The sequence below is a fragment of the Sorghum bicolor genome, chromosome 3, assembly GCF_000003195.3.
Source record: "Sorghum bicolor cultivar BTx623 chromosome 3, Sorghum_bicolor_NCBIv3, whole genome shotgun sequence".
In the NCBI taxonomy this organism is placed as follows: Eukaryota; Viridiplantae; Streptophyta; class Magnoliopsida; order Poales; family Poaceae; genus Sorghum; species Sorghum bicolor.
The window spans coordinates 10,553,172-10,576,239 of NC_012872.2; the positions used below are offsets into that span (position 1 = coordinate 10,553,172).

The 23,068-nt window shown below is 41.0% G+C and overlaps 3 protein-coding genes across 3 annotated transcripts; all 3 read right to left on the reverse strand.

Moving 5' to 3' along the window:
- LOC8072420 (H/ACA ribonucleoprotein complex subunit 4) lies at positions 880-2,967 on the reverse strand. The gene has a single exon (XM_002457542.2). The coding sequence runs from the start codon at positions 2,881-2,883 to the stop codon at positions 1,129-1,131; it is 1,755 nt and encodes a 584-aa protein (XP_002457587.1). The 5' UTR covers positions 2,884-2,967; the 3' UTR covers positions 880-1,128.
- LOC8072421 (zinc finger CCCH domain-containing protein 4) lies at positions 6,367-14,528 on the reverse strand. Its single transcript, XM_021455253.1, has 14 exons — positions 14,232-14,528; positions 13,424-13,610; positions 12,263-12,436; positions 11,981-12,128; positions 11,274-11,585; positions 10,121-10,267; positions 9,850-10,030; positions 9,136-9,413; positions 8,903-9,019; positions 8,568-8,712; positions 8,028-8,296; positions 7,743-7,934; positions 6,923-7,444; positions 6,367-6,827 (listed from the first exon to the last, which is right to left on the reverse strand). Exons 1-14 carry the CDS (start codon positions 14,392-14,394, stop codon positions 6,615-6,617), a joined length of 3,048 nt encoding a protein of 1,015 aa, XP_021310928.1. The 5' UTR covers positions 14,395-14,528; the 3' UTR covers positions 6,367-6,614.
- Positions 17,578-22,020, reverse strand: LOC8073979 (probable U6 snRNA-associated Sm-like protein LSm4). The gene is made up of 7 exons (XM_002457544.2): positions 21,796-22,020; positions 21,651-21,692; positions 21,446-21,544; positions 21,155-21,232; positions 18,492-18,534; positions 17,976-18,125; positions 17,578-17,880 (listed from the first exon to the last, which is right to left on the reverse strand). The coding sequence occupies exons 1-7, from the start codon at positions 21,796-21,798 to the stop codon at positions 17,858-17,860; spliced, it is 438 nt and encodes a 145-aa protein (XP_002457589.1). The 5' UTR covers positions 21,799-22,020; the 3' UTR covers positions 17,578-17,857.

Sequence of the window (23,068 nt, forward strand, 5' to 3'; positions counted from 1 at the left end):
ATTTGGACCCACCACTACCTATGCATCCGTGCCCAGCTTAGTGCTTACATAAGTCAAGCTATCATCTCTCTCCTCTCTTCTCTCCTCCACATCAGCATTAGCTTGGTTATAAGCCCATTATTGTACCTGCTCTAAAGAATCTGAAGTAGCACCCTGGAGGTTGGAGCCAGTGCCAAAGTCTGATAAACCAGTAAAGAAGCTATGCCTATACCTATGACTAACCTCATGCAGACCTGATAAGTATGAGTGAGTCAGGCAGCACACCTGGTAAGAAAGAATGAATGATAGCTAGAAAAGCAACGTGTGCTTAGCAACACAGAATTTTGTTCCTACCACATCTCAATCAAACCCCAAATGCACAGAGTTACCAATACTTACAGTCTGAATGAACCATGATGCGAGGAGCAGCTAGAATGTTGGTCCTAAGAAACAACTGGAATTCAAGTGACATACAGTAGGGCAGCCTACAATGGCATATAAAATACAACTCAACAAACACCATGAAGAAATAATAATACCAATCTGAAGAATTCGGGAGAAAATGCTAAAAGCAATGATCTAAAGTAAATACGCCCTAAGAATCCCTTAGCACCATGGACCAAACAGAAATGCATCTCTTGAGGGTCAAGAAAACATTAGGCAAAACACAATTTATATTTTCTCCAAATCAGTGAACCAAAGCATGAATAACAATCTAGGAGGAAGTAACATAGGTTCTCAGATCACTAAAAGTGTAACCATACCATAAGCTACTCCCAGTGTGGTGTAAATGTTGAGATCCAATAATAACCAAGATTTGCTACTTTAGCTCAAGAACATCATCACAGCAGGCTGATAACAGACTGGGAAAGCTCAAAAATATCAACTGAGTGGTAATCCTAAAAATCAAGATGAGAGCTAAATTCATCTCATTATCTGGTAAGCAAAACAACAATACAGCCATCATTGTTCAAGAGTTTAAATGAAAATACCACCACTTGGCATAGCAGTTCAGAGCAATAGTATAGTAATAACCTAAGGATGGTACATTAGGCATAGCAGTTGCAAGAGCTACAAGGCAAGCAAGAAAGGCATTTCAATCCTCCCCAGCAACTCTAAACAAAAGAAGCCAGCCAACATAAACTACACCTATTGCGCCTCCTCTGCATCTCTGTTCTTCTTCTTTTTCTTCTCCTTTTTCTTCTCACTCTTCTCAGCATCGGTGCCATCTCCATTCTGAGCACTCTCTGGCTCTGCAGCATCACTTCCTTCCTTGCTCTTCTTTTTCTTCTTTTTCTTCTCACTCCCCTTCTCGTCAGCTGCATCAACCTCCTCCTTGACCTGAACAGCCTCAGCTGACTCCAATTCACCCTTGTCTTTCTTTTTCTTCTTCTTCTTCTCACTCTTCTCCCCTTCCACAGCTTCAGTGGCTTCCTCAACTTTGATCTTCTTCGCAGGAACAGAAACATCAGTATCCTCATCATCCTTCTGCCTCTTTTTTTTCTTCTCCTTGACCTCCTCAGTCACAGCTGTGTCCTGCTCCACCTTCGCCTTCTCTGGCTCAGGAGCAGCTGCAATACTGGCAATTGAAACATCACCACCAGTGGGAAGCACCACATTCCTAAGCCACTCAGTTGGTGTCTTCTCATTTGGCTTCCCATGCTTGTCAAGAAGACCCTCAGCAATAAGTTTTTTCTTCTTGAGTGCCACCGGGCCAAGCCCCCACTTCCTTGGGTATGTATCTCTGTCCATCACGACCCTCTTGATCTTTGCAACTGCACCATGGTCACAGGTTGCCATCACAGCAGTAGTCATCTCAGCAACACCAATCGCAATAGCCTCACCCTTTGTTGTCATGAGAACCACCTCCTCCCCGGTCTCAATATCATTCTCAAATCGGAGCAACCCGGGAATCATAAGCTTAGCACCATAGCAGATAGCATTTACAGCAGAGTCCTTCACAACAAGCCTCTTGTAGCTAGTAAGCAGTACCTCTAGTGGCATCACGACACGCCTCAAGTATGACTCATCCTTGTAGTTGTCCAGCGACCACATCGCGTCCATCACATCGTGCATCGTCACCATGTTGTCCTGCTCCCCGAGGATCCCCGACCTGACACGGCGCAGCTCCTGCATATGCGCACCAACACCAAGGAGCAGCCCAAGGTGCACACAGAGAGTCCGAACATAGGTACCTGCCTCGCAGGAGATCCAGAACACGGCAAGATGGCGCTCGGGATCGTGCTCCAGGAGCTTGCTCTCGTAGATTGTCCGCACCCTGAGCTGGCGCTTGACTGCAGAGATAAGCGGCGGGCGCTGGAACACCGCGCCAGTGAGCGCCTCTAGCGCGCGGGCCACTCGCGCGGTGTCCGGCACGGCGGCGTGGAAGCGGGCGACGCAGACGTACTCCTTGCCGGCGCCCTGCTGCGACTTGACGAGGCGCGTGGCGCGGTCGATGCAGACGATGAGGTTGCCGGTGACCTTGGGGTCGAGCGTGCCGCTGTGACCGGTCTTCTCGGCGCGGAGGATGCGCTTGATCCAGGCGACCACCTCGTGGGAGGAAGGGTTCGACGGCTTGTCGAGGTTGATGACGCCGTAACGGAGATGCTCGGCGAGGGGGCGCTTGAGCGGCGAGTGGCCGGAGGGGAGCGGGGTGTAGTGGCCGGTGCGGACGTTGAGGCGGTCGTAGTTCTTCAGGAGGAGCGGCCAGGTGGAGGTGTCGAGGGACGGCACAAGGGACTGCGGCTTGATGAGGTAGCCATCAGTCTTCTCCTCGGCCTCGGCGAGCGACGGCGGGTCAGCGGCGGCAGCGGCGGCGGGGTCGTCCTTCGACTTGTGCTTCTTCTTCTTCGATTTGGAGTGCTCAGAGGCGGGGGATGCGACGGCCGGCGTCGCGGACGACATGGCGGCGGGCCGTGGGGGTGGGTAGGTTCTAGGGTTTTAGCGGCGGAGGGTAAAGGTGGGAGCGGCGGCGTGGGCGTGGCGGCAACGGAGAAAGGGGTTTTAACGGAAGGGTTTAGGGTTTAGTGCTGGGAGAATGGGCCGATCGTGGCTTGGGCTATGGGCTTTAGCATGGACTGGGCCGGTTTATAGATGATATCATAAGTGGGAAATGAAGCAGATTTGGCATAATAATAATAATGTTATAATATATACTCAGAATAAGTTGGATTCAACTCTAAATCTATCAAAACAAACAAGCCCTCCCAAAGTTTTAGGTCAACTATTTGATATTCAATAAATTACTATTTTGTTGGACGTGGCTAATGCATCGTGCATTAGACCGTGCGCGCGCACACATGCACAGCACATCAGCTTCTCAGTCACAAAAAAAGCACAACAACTTCTTCCTCCTTGACTGGCATCCTCGCCTCCACCACCGCCCACTGCTCTACAACATAATCCTATCTCGCCCATGGCACCATCTTCTTCCCCTCTCCTCGTCCCCACTTTCGCTACCATGGTCACCGTCGTCGCCTTGGCCATGACGCCCCCACCCCCACATGGCTTGGTCACCTCCACTACCGCTAGGCCCCTCTAAATTTCCCAACGGCATCTCCACCGTATGGTCGGCCTTCCTCCCCCTAAACCTTTCCTTCTAAGACCAATGGACTTGCAGAAGATAAGGGGAGAGCTCACCGGAACCCTAAGTAGTAGATCCAGGAGAAGGGTGAGGCCTACCTTGCTGATGTCGTCGTTGCCGAAGGGAAGAGAGGGAGGACCGCATGGGGAGGAGGTGGGATGCAAGCGCAGGCTTGCTGGAGGAGGTCGCCACCAAGGAAAGCAAGCGATAGGGAAGAGCTCGTTAAGCACCGCGAGCAAGAGAGGGGGGAGAGATGACGAGTGAGTGGGGTGTGCGGCCATGCGGGCGAGGTGTATGGGTGAGTTGATTAAAACCCGGAGGAGTATAATGAAGTCTTTACCTATTTTGTTTTGTTGAACAACTCGGAGCCTATTCAGCCCCTATTCTACTATTTTAAGGTTTGTTGGATAAAAAAAACTCACTCCAACAAAACCACTACTCAAATCATCAAAATTAGTTGGCCATTAAATTCCTCCTTTAACTTCTAATTCCTAGGCTCCTCAGAGCCCCTTGATTTTCACTTTTGGCCATCGTGGCCATCCAGAACTAAGGTAAAAAGGTAAGTCTCAGTGAATAGTTTTATAGCATTGTTTTCAAGACTATCATGTCAAAAAATAAAACAAAACTTGGATAAAATACCAACTCTCAATGTAAAGTTTCATTCTATAGTTTCATAAGCATTTTATTTATGGCTCATAGAGAGTTGGTAATCATGCTAAGAGAGTATCATCCCCTGTTGTCAACAAATGGGTCCCCTAGGTTGGCCACGTGCTCGGAGCCACACCCTTGGGCTGGTCACGTCACCAGGGAGGGCGGGGCATGCGAGCACAAGCCAAGGGAGGGGTAGTGAGCTTGGTTGCGGTGAGTAGGAGAGGGGGGTAGACGAATAGACGACGGGGGTTGCGGTGAAAAATGTAAGATGAGAGATAAAAAAACAAATTAATGTGATTGACAAATGAGTCCCACAAAGTATGTATCTTGATCGATTTAGAGCTATTTATAAAGTTGAGCCTATAAAATATGACACCCCAAAATAGAGTTAACCTCCAAATCAAAAGTAAGAGCATCTCCTAAAGGCTTTCTAAAGTTTACTATCTAAATCATAGTTCAGAAACTCATTTGAGTCATTTCTACCCTTCAATAGCCCTTTGTATATCTTTTGTGCACTTTATAGAGTTATTTTCACTCTCCCAGAATAAAGGATGTCTATATTTAGAAGTTCAATTAAAAAGAGGCTATTTTTTTTTGCCAAAATCTCTATTTCCTATGGATTAGTAAGGATAGAGAGAGTCCTTTAAGTTGTTCATCTTCAAGGGTTTTCCTAAAACTCATTCTCTAAAACATTATTTGGAGAACCATTTGCATAAAATTATTTTTTATATCTTTTCACCTTCCAACAGTTTTCTATATGTTTTGCACACTTTAGAGGGCTAGCAAGAAATTTAAAATAGATGATGACTATATTTAAATAACAAGAAATTCGAAATAGATGATGGCTATATTTAGAGATTTATTTAAAGATTTTTTGGAGAGTTTTATTACATTAATTAGGAATTATATAAAGAGGCTCTTAGAGTTGCTCTAAGGGCTCTAATTTAAAGGTTATTTTTTGGAGGTATAAACACCGCTGATATTGTTATTACTGACGCAGAGGCCGAGTATTACCTCCATTCTATATAATCACACCGCAAATTTGCACCTTTATTTTTTCCCCAAAATGTAGTCTTGTTAGTATGTCTGAGAGGGTGAAACCTTATCTAGAATGCTCGTTGGCCAAACTATTTTAGGCCATGCGTAGAACACCTGAAATCTATTTCACGGAAATCAATCTTCCAAAAGATGTCTGGGCAGTTAAGAAATTGTTCTATCGATATACATGGCATAATATGAAACAATAGATAAATAGAGAGAAACAAAAAGCTCTTTTTTCTCTTAGGTCTTGTTTAGTTCTCAAAAAAATTACAATTTTTTTAATTCTCCGTCGCATCGAATTTTGCGGCATATGCATGAAAGTATTAAATATAGATAAAAATAAAACTGTAATTTATGAGACAAATCTTTTGAGTCCATAATTGGACAATATTTGTCAAATACAAACGAAAGTGCTACAATGTCCATTTTGCCGAATTTTTTGGAACTCAACAAGGCCTTATATAAAGTACAAAGTAAAACTAAGCAACACCAACAGTTTTGTAAATAGATTTGGCATTCTTATTTTTTGCCAAAACTTTCAAAATCTTCTATCCAACAGTTTGGCAATTGGGCTTGACATTTATAACAAGTTGTCAAATTCTCACTCCTTTCTTGGCATTTATCCACGCTTGAAATAGGCTTGGCATACTGCATGCGCGCGCTTTTAATAACAAGCTGACAACCTGATGCTTCTTCGTTGATCTCCGGAACCAGCAGAATTTTTTTTTGCCAAGTCCAAATTGCCAAGCACTTGGAAATACCTTTTTTGTTTCCTCTCCATATTGGTTTGGGAGTTAGCAAATAACAATGTTTGCCACACAAAATTTGCAAAACTATTAGAGTGTTGACCTGCATCACTACTTATTTCACAACACGAACATTGATTTTCTCCTGTAGAACTTTTGCCTCAGTTCAGAGTGCTTGGGGAATTTCCCCGACAGCTCAAAAAAACATTGATTTTCTCCAGGGGCCACATATTGTTATATGCGCCAAAATTTGGCAAGGTGGTAAATTTAGTTTGAGCCTAGATCAGAATGCTTTGGCCTGCACACTATAGATGAGACCGTGAACGTACAGTTTCACCGTCAACAAAAGCACCCAAGCGATGCTAATTTACCAGGTCAAGCATTTTACGCCGACAAATGACATACTTGCAAGCAGTAGCCCAATAACAAGTCCAAGAGACGACAGTCAACACCTGAATGGAGTTATGCAATATTCCTCAGCGTCTAACTTAAAACGTGTGAGCAGGATCAAGTCATGAACAGAAAGGGCTTCACAGTGCCAATACCACGAACAAGGTTCACTTAAGAGAAATTCAGGCGACACTAGGTATTTACACGTGGATAACCTGGCCTAACTAATCCCTGCGTAAAGCCGCCCGAAGTTCCGCTGGATAATCCCCAAACTGAGTAGTGGAGGGAGGATGCATGTTGAAGACGTAGGTGACTGGTGCTGCCACTTGCATCCCTCTTGGGTGCCTGGAGATATCTGAGAACCATCCTAGAGTTGCTTCATCAAACATAAACGATTCGCTGAGGAAAAAGAAGCATTCTCTAGCCAATCTTTCCACCTGAAAAAAACAGCCACAAAAGTTATATTTCACAGTTGAGCGCAATGTCAAGTGTTGGATATTGAATTGCAAATGAGCGTCGAGGTATCGCTTACCTGTAACTGAATATATCTTGTGTTTTTCATTATCAGGATGACCTGCAGGTCAGACAGCCTTTCTGATAAGATCTTGATGGCCATATTTGCGAAGAACTTATGCAAGAGAGCCTGCTCACAGGCTGACTCATCATTATCAAAGTCAGCGAACCAAAAAACTCGCTTAAGTTTTGTCCAAGGAACTGGTAATTTATGCTCAAGCCCAGTGATTAGACTAGATGGATCAGCCAAATTTTCGAGTATCTTGAGGCCCTTTGGAACTGAATAAGACTCAACAGACTGAAGACCAGGTGTACCAGCAACAATCTTACAGACATCATAAAACTGGCTAAGCTTACTAGAGAACTCCAGGGTTTTATCATTCATGACAAGAATATACCCATCTCCATCAGCAGGAAGCAACCTTGTACAGCACAATGAGGTGGCTCTGCCCTCTTGAGAGCATATTCCAGATGTGACAGGTGCAGAAACCTTTGAGCCAAAATCATGTGAGTATGGACAAGAGTTACCACTTCGACAACCCTGATTCAAGAGAACATAACATCAGAGACCAAAACAGAGAGATGTGAGGTGTAACTCAGTACCCATGCATTTCAGAAAATACAAAATCTATGCAAGGTCAAACAGCATCATTTGTAATTTATTCATTGTATTGCATTGAATTTGGCCATACAGAAATATTATGAATAAAAACTCTTGCTACTAGAAGCACAGGAAATCAACCTAAATTAACAGCTAGGGCTACAAACTCGAATGAAGAAGACATGAGCCAACAAAATGTGAATGATCAACCAATAACATAAAATATGAAAAATCATACCTGTAATGTGAGATAGAACTTGCATACTGGTTTAGGAGCAAGGGATGAATGAGAAAAGCGGCATGCAGCCCCAAGATTGCATGATCCATTAGCAAAAAACACACATGCCTCAGTTCCCAAGGTTGGCTTCACATTAGAACGAAGTTGTCCCTTGTGAGAAATTGTCGGCTCCTCAGCATGTTGTGTTCTCATCTGCGGACCAAATAAGAATCATTATGGGTAGCACAGATAATTAATTGGACTGCATTTAACATATACTCATTAAGTTCATCGACTAGAGCACACCTCCTTGACAAGTGTCTTCAGCAATTCAGCAATGGTACTGGTCCCAAAATCAGTTGGCGAAACATATGGAGCTGCACTGCATCGCTTCTGCGAATCGCTGTGAGAATTCTCGGCCTCTAACGAGAGTGAATCCATATCCACCTCTAGATCCAGTATTTTATGATAGAGACACGTGTGGTTGAATTCATAAGGCTGAAGGAACTTTGGAGGATTGATTTTGACAAGAAAACTTGGCCTAAAACGGTGCAGTTGCATCATAACATCATCATCTAGTCAAAAGAACGAGTTAGCTGCTGACAAATGTTACTCAAATTGTATGAAAAATCTTGCACTTCTACGAGTAGATCCTAACACCAAGTAAGCCTTGTTTGAACCCAAGCTATACTTCTACACAGAACTAGAAGGTTACCTTTTTCAAAACTGTACATTTTTCCAATATATGCATGACAAAAGGGGATGGTACTAAGCCACTACTCTAAGGTAACGTACTAGGAGTACCTATACTCTCATAAATCGCAAGAGTACAGGCAGATGACATACAAATTTCAGAGATGTTCTTAAACGCTGCAGGCACGAGATTGTGAACTGCACACCACTCCTCTTCAGGTTTAGTAAGGAAGGTATGTGATTCTTCTGGTTCTTGAGTGTTCGCCACATCTTTCAGATATTCCAAACGGTGCTTGTCCTGAAATACAGGGTGAATTTAATCCTGAATTGCAGACAATAAAAAGTTCAAGGGCATTTTAAAACTGAAGCAAAAAACCTTGTTCTAACAATTGTTGGCATGTCATGGTTTAAGACTTCAAATTATCAATGTTGCAAACAAAACTATCTAATGTCCAGTGTATGCAGGGATTATTACATATAGGATATACCTTAAAAACACGCTCCCAAAATTGAAATGCACAAAGATTTCCCATGGTGGTAGCTTCCTTTTTGCCAATTTGTACACTGCCATTTCCCTTGAAATAATTATCTCTGTACTTCTGGCGCTGTAAAACAGATAACAGGGAAAAAATTTTAACGCAAACAGATAACAGGGAGTAACTACCACAATGGAACTGGAGATGAAGGATGGTCCATAACCCAACTAAAGAATACCACATACCAGTGCTTGATAGCCAAAAGGCTGCACGATAGGAAGTGGCTGGATGTCCAACATGATGCTTATTAGAATTCCTTCATGAACAGCGCCAAGCTCACAAAATTTAAGGGCAAGAACAGAAGAATCAAATGACAATGGCAAACTATTGAGCAAACAGCCATAAAAAGTGGGCTCATAGCGTCCAGAACTTGTCCTCTCCAACGCATGAATTTGAACAAGTGATTCTAATGCATCTTCAATAGCATCTGGATCTGGTGGATTAAGAACTCTTTGCAGAAGTGCTGAAGAAAAAACATAGTAAGAGGTTTATCTTAACCTAACTAGGTAGCAAAAAACTTGACCACAAATATATACATAAGTTTTTGAACTCATTACACGAATAAACTATTGATGTATTCTACATAAAAAAGTACCTCTATTGTGTGATATCTTTTGTGATGAATATAGTATCGAAGTATTCTTCAAAATAAGTACCTCCATTGTGTGAAATCTTTTGTATAATTTGATAAAAAATATAGAATTATGAAATTTAAGTGCCAAGGTTTCCACTTTGAAGGTGTGAAAAATAAAAAAAAAAGGACAGCGACAAACTCACCAAATAAAATCATAGATTGCTTCAAATTAAAAACAATGAACTCTGTGTAAAATAAGTAAATCACAAGAACAAGCATGGATTAAGGATTCAAGGGTGTCTGAGCTGCAGAGAAAAAGAATTACCGCTAGGGTCATTTATCGATCTGGGCTCTGCACAACAAACCATGAGCACTTGTTCCCTTAAGGATAACCTCAAAATGGCAGGATATTCATGATCATTTAAACTGCTATAAAATGTTCCAGTTACCAAACGATAAATTTGACCATCACAGGTTCGACCTGTCCTGCCTTTACGCTGCTCAGCCTAGGAAAAGATTAAAGAATAGTTACAAAAGTTTCAAGCTAAAAAGTAAACTTGAACAAGAAAAGCATTAGGGCATCTGTGATTAGTTACCTGAGACTTGGAAATCCAAACAAGCCCAGCTGCATCTGTTTTCCTAATTGGGTCCCAGTAGACTTGCAATGATCTACAAGAATCAATAACATATGCAACTCCTGGTATAGTAACTGATGATTCAGCAATGTTTGTAGCCAGTATCACCTGCAGGGAAAAAGAAAGTTCCATTGTGCTTTATTGGTAACAGATCATTTCAACTATCTAAATATAAAACACGCCCAAACTAAGTTCATCTGTATTGTTATTTGTTACAACTAATTATGTTACATCCCTTCAAGTGTTACAGGGTATCCAGGTATCCTTGTAGTCCAGTCACAGAGCTAATTCCCCTTTTTAAAAGCAGCCCTTCACATCTCAAATATAAATCCATTTGGACTCATGGCTATGATACCTCCTCAATAGTTGTAATAACTAAGGTAGTTGGGGTGCTTACTTATTGAATAGGCAATTCAAATGGCATAAAAGGTGCCTTGATGAATAGAGTGTGCATGTTTCCTACTGTATTTTCCTAAAAAAGAAGCCTTGAAATTGTTGATGATCTTATATTTGGTGAAGTGTAATTCTCCATAACATACAGCGATAAAAAACACATATCATACTGATGCATAAATTAACATATACAGGAAACATCAACAGCTAATCAGGAAAGACAGGTAACTGAGGCATAAATGAGATCAGGAAAAAGAGGTATTTCTGCTTGAGATTTCAGCAACCATGCTATTGCAATTAGAAAATAATGATACAACCACACTTCATCCATTTCAAAATGTATGATGTGATTTGAGCCAGTGTTGTCTCTTGTCTCCAACGATACACTTTCACCATTAATATCTCTTTATGTGATATAAGCCAATGACCATAAAATCAACATCATATTTAGTAATGGAGATATGAATAGAATTTCTAGCTTATATCTCACCATCTATAGATTCTTGGGCTTTTTTTTTCAAAGTTTATTAATTTTGAATATTGATATCTGTGCGTGTCTTATAAAAAAAAGAACGAGCATAAATAGAAATTCCATAAAATAATCCAATGTATTACTGCTACCATTATTTCTCACTACTGGCACCACATAGCCAGAAATAGAAGCAAGTATTGGTAAGAAAAAAGACCACGTATGGTATGATAGAAATATAGGTGTATGTACCTTTCGGCAGGACTTTGAGATCTTCATAGTCTGAAGCGCTTCATCAGTGTCAATACTCCGGTGAAGAATATGTACCTTAAAGGTTGAACTAAAAGGAAATAGACGGATCCATTGCTGCTCCAATGCATAGTATGTAGGGAGGAAAACCAAAATACTCTTGCTAACGTCTGGTTCATTTTGGTGTATATGCAACAATAATTTGTGGATGAGTTCATAAACATCATAGTTTATGTCAGCATCAGCAGAAGCATCCAGACCAGAGCAATATTTTGTTGAAAGCGATTGGGAATTTATCTTGAGAATATCAGCAATCTGAAAAGCATTGTTGCAATATGTAATGATTAACCATGATGAAGAAAGCTTGAGGAAATGAATATATATTACCATTTAAAAATTGCAAACAGGGAGGTGGAACAGAAACCAATGTGCCATGGCAACATTAATGAAGTTGTCAAAGTAATGAAACTGGCATTAATTACACAGGCATGAATAAATGAACATGTTTAATTAGTGGGTCATATAATTTGTGGAAATGGTTACTTTTACATTGGATCAGCAATATGATTAATTGTAAATACACAAACAAACAACATCCTGTGGTGCAATCAGACATAAAAGATTTGAAGACACATCATGCAAATTGGTTCATTGTAAGTTCAATAATATATGATGGACAAAGATAGTACAGAGTTAAACAAAATATTCACCTGCTCCAGGTATAAGACTTTGCGCTGAAAAATGCTTGTACGTGGACTGCAGGGAATGGCAATCACTTCAACCCTTTCACCTCTTCCTATATCTCTAAAATATTCTTTATATCTAGTAATGTCAGCAGTGGCAGACATCAAAACCAACCTGCCAAGAGTGACACGGTGACATACCAACAGCAGGTAGACGATTAATTATTTATACAAAATAAGATGGGAACAATTACTGCTAAAAGACAAACATGGTGTACCATACACTAGTGGACACTACCTATTGCTTACCTTAAGTCACTTTTTTTCATCAAAAACTGCTTGATACTAGCAAGGACAAGATCAGATTCCACGGATCTTTCATGTACCTCATCAAGAATAATGACCTTATACCTCAATGCGGCAATTCCCCTATCACACATTTGCTCCAATACTACACCGGCTGTTTTGAACACAATTTTTGACCTGATTCACACGTCAAATAAGTTTAGAAAGTAAATTATGTAGCATAACAGGACTTAAGACAAAATCAAAGGTAGGTAAAAATGGACCATAAGCTTTAGGCAAATTGAATACCCAAGAGAATAATAAGGCAAATAACTGGAGATTCAGAGTAACGAAGCTAGGAACGGCGGTGTTCAATGTTGTGTAAAACTAGTGAATGTGTACGTGGAATCCACACTGACAGAAACATATGTCAAGAATTAGCACCCAGTGTTTCAACACATGTGTGACCAAGAACCTATCTTTGACATAGCTCGGTGGTATTTTAGGAACATAGGGTTCCATTTGTGGTATTGGAAAAATACTATTAGAAGCTGCAAAAAGACTAATCAAAGGAATCAAGGAGAGGTATGCAGATAGGGATCGACTCGGAGAGTTGGGCATAGAATTGATGAATCCAAGATGTAAGGTTCTCAGGATCAGGGTTCTAGCAAGGAACAATTTTTAACACTTGACAAGGATAGGAGGGTAAAATGGAATGATTGTAGTCATAGCCACAAGACTTCAATCAAGTTTGCATAATTGCATTCATGAAAGACACTTGAGGGACGATCCCCACAGGATGAGCACAACCAAAGCACCCGGTACTAATTCAAAACGCTTAAGTGCAGGGTATGTTCCCTGAAGGAATTTTAGTAGCAGTGTAAAAGCATGGCATCTTGGAGCCAAGTGCAAAGGTCCAACAAAAAGAGCACGAACTATGACAAAGCTAATGCATGCCTGATAACTAGAGAAGCAAAACACACTCTGGAACACCATTTTTGCCCCTGCCACGTCAGCAGACTAAGGTACTCCATGTAATTACCCGAGTCAGAACGATCACAAAAAAGCATAAATTCACTCAATAAAGCTGCATATACTACTCAACTAAGTATTGTGTGACAACTGAGAGCAGTCGAATTTCCCTTAAAACAATGGCATTAGATAACACATAACGGAGTTAGGTACCTTTTAGAGTTGAGGTCCGACACATTTGAGTGACCTATATGATATCCAACCTCCTCGCCAAGCTGCCAATTGCGAGATTCAGCTATCGCTCGAGCAATGGCTACCACTGCAAACCTTCTAGGCTGTGTGCACAGGATAGGTTCCATATTTTCCTCTAAGAGGAACTGGGGAACCAGAGAACTCTTCCCTGCAAGAAAAGAGAACTGAATACGGTAGAAATTAAAAACATAAAACCAATGAATTTCAAGAAAATTGCATCTTGCTCCACTGCCCATCTGGTAAGGCAACGACAAATTCGGGAATCTGAAATGCGAATCCATAGGATGTATTTCCGCACTAAAAGTACATAAGTAAGGCAAAGACATATTCGGGGAATCTTAAATGCGAATTCCCAAATGGTGAATTTCCTATTTCCGCACTAAAAGTAGTAGAAGGTAGAACCTCCCCTTGCAATTTACCCTTCTCTTCAGGGGAAGAACAGAGGAGACAACTGAATGAAAGTTCGACTTGCTAAAACCCTTTTGTTCCTCCCCAATCCAACAGAAACCGCGTCCAAAACCCCAGTGATAACCCTAATCAGACCTAAAATTACAGCGAGTAGAAGAAAATCGCACAAACTAAAGCAACACAAATTCCATGAAACTTACCTAAGTAAAATCTTAAGAAAAAAAAATCCATCTCCTGACCTCAACAAAACCCCAAATGGGTAAAAAGGCTTTTCATCACAGCACAGAGCGCGCGCGCGCGCACACACACACAGTAGAACCGATCGAGAAGGTAATGGGAGAAGGGAAACCCCAGCAGTTACCGCATCCGGTGTCCCCCACGATCAGCGTGACGCGGTTCGCCTTCACCTTCTCGACGATCTTGTCGCGAAGCGCCTCCACAGCGAGCGGCGGCCGCGGCGGCGGCCGCGGCGCATCCTCCTGCTGCTGGTTCCCCTCCTCCACCAACACCACCCCCGGCGCCATGGCCGCCGGCTACGGCTAGGATCCTTCCGAGGCTCAGCGCAATGCGGCGCCTTCGGCTGCAAGCTTTCCGGCCCCTTTGGGCTTGCCTCCAATGGCTCGCGCCTTCCGTGGCAGTGTTTTTGCTGCCCCTTTTGAAGGGGGCCGTGGCGAACTACTAGCGATGCCTTCGGGGACAGCGGACTTGGTGCGTGGACCAGCCCCACGAGACGAGAGCACGGGAGGGAACGGGGTACTATTCACTGGTGCACCTAGACCGGGTCCAGATAGATACGACGCTGAGGCCCGAAACTACCTCCGGCACAGCTGATGAAGGGTTTCCACGCGGTTTCTACCGGGGGAGTGGCGATGTTTGTGTTGACGGGCCCACTTGTCAGTTTGACGTGTGTACCCTGTACTAGTCATTTTTTCTATCATTGGCGATGTTTGTGTTGACGGGCTCACCTGTCACTTTTTTCTTTTTAGCGCCCATCTGGTCACATGGGGTAGTTCCAAGGTATGGTAAAAAATTAGCTAAAATTAGTTAGTGCATGTAGGTGACAATTAGTAGTGTATCTAAATAGAAGAGCTACTTCAAGTCTTTAACTAGTTGTTAGCTAACTAGTAACTAGTCCTAGCTCATCAAATAAGTCTATAGTTAGACAAAAACATGTTGAGGTTAACAATATTTAGTGTTCCGCGAATCTATCTAAGAGCATCTCTAAGAACCTTTCTAAATTCACTCTCTAAATAATCATTTGGAGAGTTATTTTAGTCAAAAGCTATTTTGTGTATGTTCTAAAGTGCTAATAAAAGAGAAGTCCATGATTAGAGAGTTTGTTTGATAAAAAAAAATAGGGATGCAAGCTAGTTTGTCCATAAACTCGTAAATAGTCCTATTTTTTACGGGTTATATGGGTAATTCGTATAACACAATTGCTATTAAGCAGGCGTCTGATTTTTTCCAAAAGATCAAGCGACGTGTGATGGCCAACAATTATAGGCTTCTTTTTACTTGCATCAACTCAGCACTTAAATAGTAGATCGTGTCCTGAACACGTCGCCTGAGAGCTCAGGCAACTGAACTTTAGGAGATGTGCATAATTTACGATTTTCTTATGTCTGCAAGCAGGTTTATCCACAATCTCCTAAAGCGCGCGCGCGCGCATATATATATATATATATATATATATATATATATATATATATATATATATATATATATATATAAAGATTCAAACTTTAGAAACTTTGATTAATAATTAAGTTAATTTTTTAACTATTATAATATAAACTTTATATGATTAGATTTCTATAGAATTATACTATCTAATGATTACAAGTTTATAAACATAAATAATATAATATAAAGCAAATGAATGGTCAACTATAATTTAGGAGACCATGTCATTCTAACTTGCGCCTTATAAAATAGACGAGAGGGAGTACTTGTCTATTATTGCTGTGTTGAGCTTGAGTAGGACATGAACTTAAGTGCCTTTTGTGTAGGACTATGTTTTAGACTTTCGGATTTGTGTAAGTGATGTGTCATACTCCCTCCATATCCTAAATAGAAGACGTTTTGAAGCAAACACCGATTACAGTATTAGATGATGTTCATGTTTGCGGGGCCTGTTTTGGATGCAAGTACCCTTGGCTGCAGCCAGGAAAAAATATTGTAAAAAAATACAGCTACCGCTAGGATTTGAGCCATCACCCTTTGGGCTCAAGCTGCAGAGTCTTGGCTAACTGAGTTACAATTGATTGTTGTGTAGGTAGCACTGCGCTTTATTTAATAAGGACAAGATAGGAAAACTAACCCCTAATTAATTATCTTTTGGTAATTGTACTCATGTTCTAAACGTCATCTAATTAGAATACGGAGGGAGTATTTGAAATTGGTGTATATTTATGTTACTATATTGATGTTGTTCCTTACCAGTAATTATTGCCTAAAATATAGAACCGCTACCAATTTTTTTTTTAAAAAAACATGTGCTTTGTTTTGTTGACTTAGCTTCTACAGAAAAGCTTAGTTAGAACTAAAACCAAATCGAAAGAGTTTCAAAAAAAAACAAATCGAAAGACCAAAAACCAAAGTGCTCGATTCTCCTGATATTTTAGAGCATTTCAATTTTGGTTTATAAGGAACCAAGTTTTGTGTATCACCAAAGAACCGAGATTTGCCAAGGGGTTCACGACGCAATGGCAAAGACCATTGGTTGGGGGGCTCCCACCCAGGGTTCAAATCCTGGGTGCGGCACTTTATTCTGGATTTATTCTAGGATTTTTCCGGCGCTATGCATTAAGTGGTAGGCGACGTGCCCGTCGACAGCGAGGCGTCTGTGGTGACTTCGTGAACTTCAAGATTTGCTGGCTCAGTCCTTCGAAGGTGCTCATAGGGGTAGGGTTTGCGTACGTGTGTTCATAGGGGTGAGTGTGCGTGCGTGTTGAGTGTCTGCGTTGTACTGTGTAATCTCAAAAAAAAAAAGAACCGAGATTTGGCACACCCCAACGCCTTTTTTTAGAATGCAGAAAACCATAGGGTAAAAAATATATCACAGAAAACCATAAGAGACGGAGAAAGGATTGGGCCATCTCTTAAATTCATCGCAGAAAACCATAAGAAACATTGTATTATTAGCCTTGCTCTAACTCAATTAGATGCCATCTTAAATTACTCGATTCTACTTATATATGTAAGTCATTTAGATGGGATCATGGGAGGGGCATCTTTTTTTTTTTAAAAAAAAAAACTCCGATCACTGTAACTCATCAATTAGATAGGCCATCCTAGATTATTCGATTATACTTGTATGGGACATCTTTTAAATTCATCGATTTCACTTATATGAGGCATCTTTTAAATTCTTCAGTTTCTGTAACTCCCGTTGATGAGTGTTTAAAGCGAAATGGCCTCGCTATGTTACCGTGAGTCTACTTCAAACAAACAGTGACCCCTGATATGAACACGATCCTTTTTACCTGACAGTTACACCCGCAAGCTAAATTAAAAGTTACTCCCTCCATTCCAAATTACAAGTTGTTTTTACTTTTTTGGTACATCCATTTTACTATGTGCAGATACATAACACAACGGATGAACCAAAAAAAATCAAAACAACTTATAATTTAGAACAGAGTATAAAACATTCTATACTAACATTGCACGCTGAAAATGCTCACACTCAGCACGATGTGCACCCCTAGCAAAATAATCGGCAACATCAAATAGTCATTTAATCAGGATGCCTCTCCACAAATGAACAGATTAGCTCATACTCAAGATATCAACCAAACTGTTTTGAGGAACAGTGACAGGCCCGGCCGCCTCCGCTGCCTCAATGTCTAGACCACAGGAACCATTCTGGGTTTCGCCCCCAAAACAACCAACCAACCAACTTGGTTCATTCTTCATGTCCTAAGCAATCTATGCAACACAATTACAGGCCTTAAAAAGCGGCATTGTCCCATGTGTCCACCAGCATCAGCCACGGCCACGGCCCCCACCTGTGCCAACAAGTAAAGCGTCCCACAGATTGGTATCTCTTGACACTGAGGGGTGGGACTGAAAACATGTGTAAGCGGTTACAAAGAGCACATACCTTTGTTGCCACCTTTGGCACCAACACCCCTTCCACGACCACCACTGCCTCTACCTCCATCATCTTGGCCACGTCCAATGCCTCTGCCTCCAGGTTTAGTACCAACGTCCCCTCTTCCTCTTCCGCGGCCAACACCTGGTGGCTTCCTATCTGCATTTACAGCAGTATACAAAAAAAATAAATCCTGAATAAGTAACCAATTACTGTGCAACGAATGACTCAGACTACATGAGCAGATATTGCAATATTTATCAATTCAAGTATAGAACATAAGTATATGACTGACAACAAATAAACTATCATGTATGTGTCTACATAAAACAGAATAATGAAAAACAGGCATAGCCATCCATACCAACACGCTGCAAACTGTGACATTCATAATAGTAATATTATGACATGGGGTAATCACGAGATCATCGATAACGTAAAGTTCAAATTCATATGTTATGTGGTTAACTGAATAGAGCAAACATGTAAATATAAACTGTCAAAGTATTGTTAACCACTCCATACCTGATCGGCTCTTGGAAGTTTCCTCCTGAACCTTGTCAATCACCTGAAGAAGGAAATGAACCATTCAAATAAGACCACATAGATTACAGAATAATGCTAATTTATTTTAATGTACAGAAAGTAAACAAATAACAGAATACAAACAAAGAATGGCATGGGAAGAAAAAGATGTAAATTTAGGAAAAAAATCTTAGCGCACTGCGAAAGAACTTATGGCTGCTAGGCATGTTTATTGCATCTGAAGTTTTGAACTACAGTTAACAAATGAAAGTTAGGTAGACTGAAGAAGTTCCTAAGAAAATCTAGCAGGGGACCAAACAAGAAAAACTGAGTAAGTGAGCAGAGCATAAATAATTTATCCTGCATTTCAGTCGATATGAAAACCCAAAATCAGACCCTGTACGCGTTAATTACTGCCAGAGTTTTATCAATGAACAACACAATCCAACAACACCATTCTGAGCACCAGACACCCAAAAGGCATCGTGACATATTTCCAGTTTCATTCACACCTCAGATATTGCTATTTGAATACTTGAGAACTATTTAAGGCATGTGCTAAATGGAATGCTACAGTTTATTTAATCGCTTCCAGTATAAAGAAATTTTAGAGCGCATTTTACAAGTTTCATCACCATTATGACACTAAACTACAAGTAATGTATAACATAACTACATTATCACAGTTACAACTCAACTATTAACAGAATCAGGTTTTTATGTGAAGGTCATGCACAATACTTATGCTTTTGAGCAGTTCACTACAAATTTGCATGTACTTGCGCTTATAATGATGCTTGAATTAGCGACTAGTGAGATATGTGGTTCCATATAATCTTAACTACTCCCTCCATCCCAAATTTTAAGTCATTCCAAGAATCTTGGAGTCAAAGCATCTCAAGTTTGACCAAATTTCTATGGTAGGAAAACATTTATGATATCAACTAAGTATCATTAGGTTCTTCATTTATTATATTTTCATAGTATATCTATTTGATGCCACAAAACTTTGTAAACTTTTCTATAATTTTGGTCAAACTTGAGATGCTTTGACTCTCCAAGATTCTTGGAATGACTTACAATTTGGGATGGAGTAATTCACATTACGCTTCGCTGGGGTAAGGCAGTTTGCAGATCTAGTAAGCCTATCACAAGACGAAGTTTACTTGGTGCTATACTCAGTGAAGTTCTAAAACAAATTAACACAACACTAGCAAACTGGTGACAGTCTAATTACTTTTTGAAATACTAAGTTTCACTTTCATGATAATAATGCAAGGGCGACATACACAGCCCCCAATCACCCCCAAATACTCCCTCGGTTCAGCTATTAGGTTTCTCATGGTACCATGATTCCAAGTTTGACTTGACCCCTGTACTCTATCATATTCTACAGTGTTATCAAGCCACACGATTAATCACGATTAGTCATCCTAGTCAGTATCCTGAACTCGACTAGGGGCTACAACTCAATTAGGATGATTAGTTTTCTGGTCGTCCAACTAGTCATCGACTAATTGCAATTAGTCGTACACTGGGACAACTATTGGGTGCACGACCAAAAACAGAATAGAATTGCTGGGCAACTGAGGACATGGGCTGCATCTGGGATGGCATAGGCCACTTAGGCTCATGTTTTTCAGCCCAATTCATGCAGCCACCAACCTAGAGTTGTCTTCACGCTTGATTTGTACTCTAGAACATATAGTATATAAGTATTATATATTTAGTGTATTAGTCCTGATATATATAGGATGACAAGGACTGATCGTTGACGACTGGTCACCCGGTCGGTACCATGGCGACTAGGATTGACTTCATGGCTTGATAACATCATGCAGGACAGCTAACTTAAAGAACAGCATAATCTGTGCCTTCTTTATCGAAGGATATGAGATGCAAATTTCTTTTATGATTTATGTACAGAATGCTGATTGACTTGCTACTATATTTTATCTAATCAATGCTTCAGTTTGTCAAGCATACACATCTACCTCGAATAACCTCCTCAATGACTACATAAGATCAAGTAATTCATATGGTCATCTCATTTCGTTGTATTACTTGAAAGTTTGATCTGCTCTTGTAGTTCTTGATTTGTTTTGTTTATTGTTCAATAATTTGATTGTTTAGAGTAAGTTTTCAACATAAGCGGTCCCTATTGTATTACTAAAGACATGAACATACAATAGGGACCTCTTATGTTGAAAACTTACTCTAAAGAATCCAATTATTAAACAATAAACAAAACAAATCAAGAACTACAAGAGCAGATCAAAATTTCAAGCAATACAAATAAATGATTATAGATTGACCATTCAATTTTTTTAGAACTAAATTCAAGTTAATGATCTTTGCAAGGTTAAAACAATAGGCTAGCCACACAATTGAAGCCCTCAGTGCTTTAGCTGTGCTGGTTTTGTATACAGGCAGGACTCACGAGTTGGTTTGAACTCCAAGTAGTAAACTGTTCTGTAATTTGTTGCTTTATGGTAATATAAAATTCAGGTTTCCCATGGTGGAAAAAAACTACAAAGAAATAATTCCAGAGAGCAATACACATCACAATGACAAGGACGAAATCAGGGAGAGCGCAAGAATCTAGACAACCGAGCAAATTGAAAATAGAGATTAGCTAGGCTCATTAACCCAGAAATTGATACCTCATCAGGAACTCGAAGATACTTAATGGTGTTCCCGCGGATGTAACATTCTGGCATCCTCCAAAACTTGTCACCATCCTGCAATTCCAGACACATCATCATAAACCATAACTACAGGAAACTCACAAACTAATTGGACAGAATAACTGGAACCCCACAATGTCACTATTTGAATTTCAACCATGCTTTCTTCGGAGAAAAGATTCACCCCAAAATCAAACAGTGCACTCAACTAATCTTTTGCTAACTAGAACCTATCACAATGTGAATCAAGGGCACGAGATTTTTCACCTTTGAGGTGCAAATAACCTCCCTAAGGTGGATGTTCATCCACGTGTCGCAGTTGACCAGATGCCCGTTGTACGTCTCACCATTCTTCAGCTCCACGAGCTGAGATCACAAAAGTTTTCAACGAGTCAGGACCAACAATAGACTTAACGAAGAATCGCACGCCAAAAACAACGGCGAAAGAAGAAGCCAGACACCGGGATCTTACCATGGGGTGCCCCTGGGCGGTCTTGAGGAGCGAGAGGGGAAGCTGCACACGAGAACAAAAAAAATCGAATCAGACGCGGCCCACCAACCACATCTCAGTTTTGGGGGATCGAGGTGTAAACGAAGGGACGGGCGGAAACACGCACCATCTTTTACGGGATCCGGGGATCAAAAAGGCCGGATCGGAGGAGGGAGGAAGGAGGCGGTCGTATCGTCGGCGCACGGTCGGTCGGCGGCGGAGGGGAGAGGAAGATTCCGGCAGCAAAACCCTAGTTTTCTCGCGGCGAAGAGGAAGGAGGCAAAGGTCGTGAGGCCGGAGTATGGAGAAAATACGACCGCAGCAGACGGGTGGGTGCTCGTATAGGGCTATAAACGACAAAAGGCACCAGACGTCCGGCCATGGCCCGTTAAGGCACGGCCCGAGTCACCATCACATGAGCCGGCCGAGGCCATCCATGGCACCACCGTGTGAGCTGGGCCGGACTGCGCCCCCAATTGCCTAGGTCGGGTGTATTTCAAAAAATAGACTCAGTGGTAATGAAATTTCATTAGTAGTGAGTGATTTTCAAAGGTTTGCACTTGCTTCCTCATCGCGTCACTACATCCGATGCAATATTAGTCCTCGCCTAGTGGTATTGAAAAACTATATTAGCCAAAAAATTCTCCCTTTATAATAGCTTGACCATTCTCTTTTCCTAGACATTTTTTTCTTGACCGACAAAACTAAAGCCCTAATCAGTTATTATACCTGTGTCCTTAGGCTTTCCTCCATTTCCATTCATCTTAATCTTTTCTTCTCATATGTTGACCACTTCACCTCCGTGGTCCTTGCTATCTCCTTTCATGGCTCCATGCATGCCAACACCTTTTTTGTGGACTAAACTAGCCCATCATCTCAAGTAAATATATTAGTTCACTGATTGTAATTGAATTACCAAAATCCAACATGTCTTTCAAATGGGCGTGCCTAGCCCAGGCCCAGTCCTGTCAAACTATAGACCTGGAGCGAAGCTAGAAGTTATGGGCTCTTTAATACAACTCTAATATAATATAATAACAATTCTAATAAGTGTAATATATTAAAAAAATTATGAAACAAGTTATACATCTTATCTTATCTTAAAAAATTCTTCTAACATTTGCTGCAGCGAAGTCATTGATGATGGCCTCAATATCAATTTCACCTAATAATTATCCATAGTAAAAACTGGTTCTTCACCAAAACGAGTAGATTCCATAGTAGGAGAATTAAATACGAGCTCATGATCACTCACATTATTATCATCTGTATCGATGGCAACATTATCTTCTATAGGGCCTTCATCTTCTACATGAATAGTTTGTTCCTCCACAGGAGCTATTGTCCACTCATCTAGATTTGTTGTAGTGCTTATATTGTTCTTCAAAAATTTATCAAGA

Bases quoted from the DNA above. Each gene is read 5' to 3' on its own strand.
- LOC8072421 (XM_021455253.1), bottom strand. From the start codon at position 14,394: ATGGCGCCGGGGGTGGTGTTGGTGGAGGAGGGGAACCAGCAGCAGGAG. The intron at 11,586-11,980 runs GTGAATATTTTG...AATGCTTTTCAG, and splicing joins AAGTCTTATACCTGGAGCAG to ATTGCTGATATTCTCAAGAT. The intron at 10,031-10,120 runs GTAACTAATCAC...ATCTTTTCCTAG, and splicing joins TTTGGATTTCCAAGTCTCAG to GCTGAGCAGCGTAAAGGCAG.
- LOC8072420 (XM_002457542.2), bottom strand. From the start codon at position 2,883: ATGTCGTCCGCGACGCCGGCCGTCGCATCCCCCGCCTCTGAGCACTCC.
- LOC8073979 (XM_002457544.2), bottom strand. The intron at 21,233-21,445 runs GTGAAAAATCTC...CTGGAATTGCAG, and splicing joins AGGTTATTTGCACCTCAAAG to GATGGTGACAAGTTTTGGAG. The intron at 18,535-21,154 runs GTATCAATTTCT...TTCCTTCTTCAG, and splicing joins ATCTTCGAGTTCCTGATGAG to GTGATTGACAAGGTTCAGGA.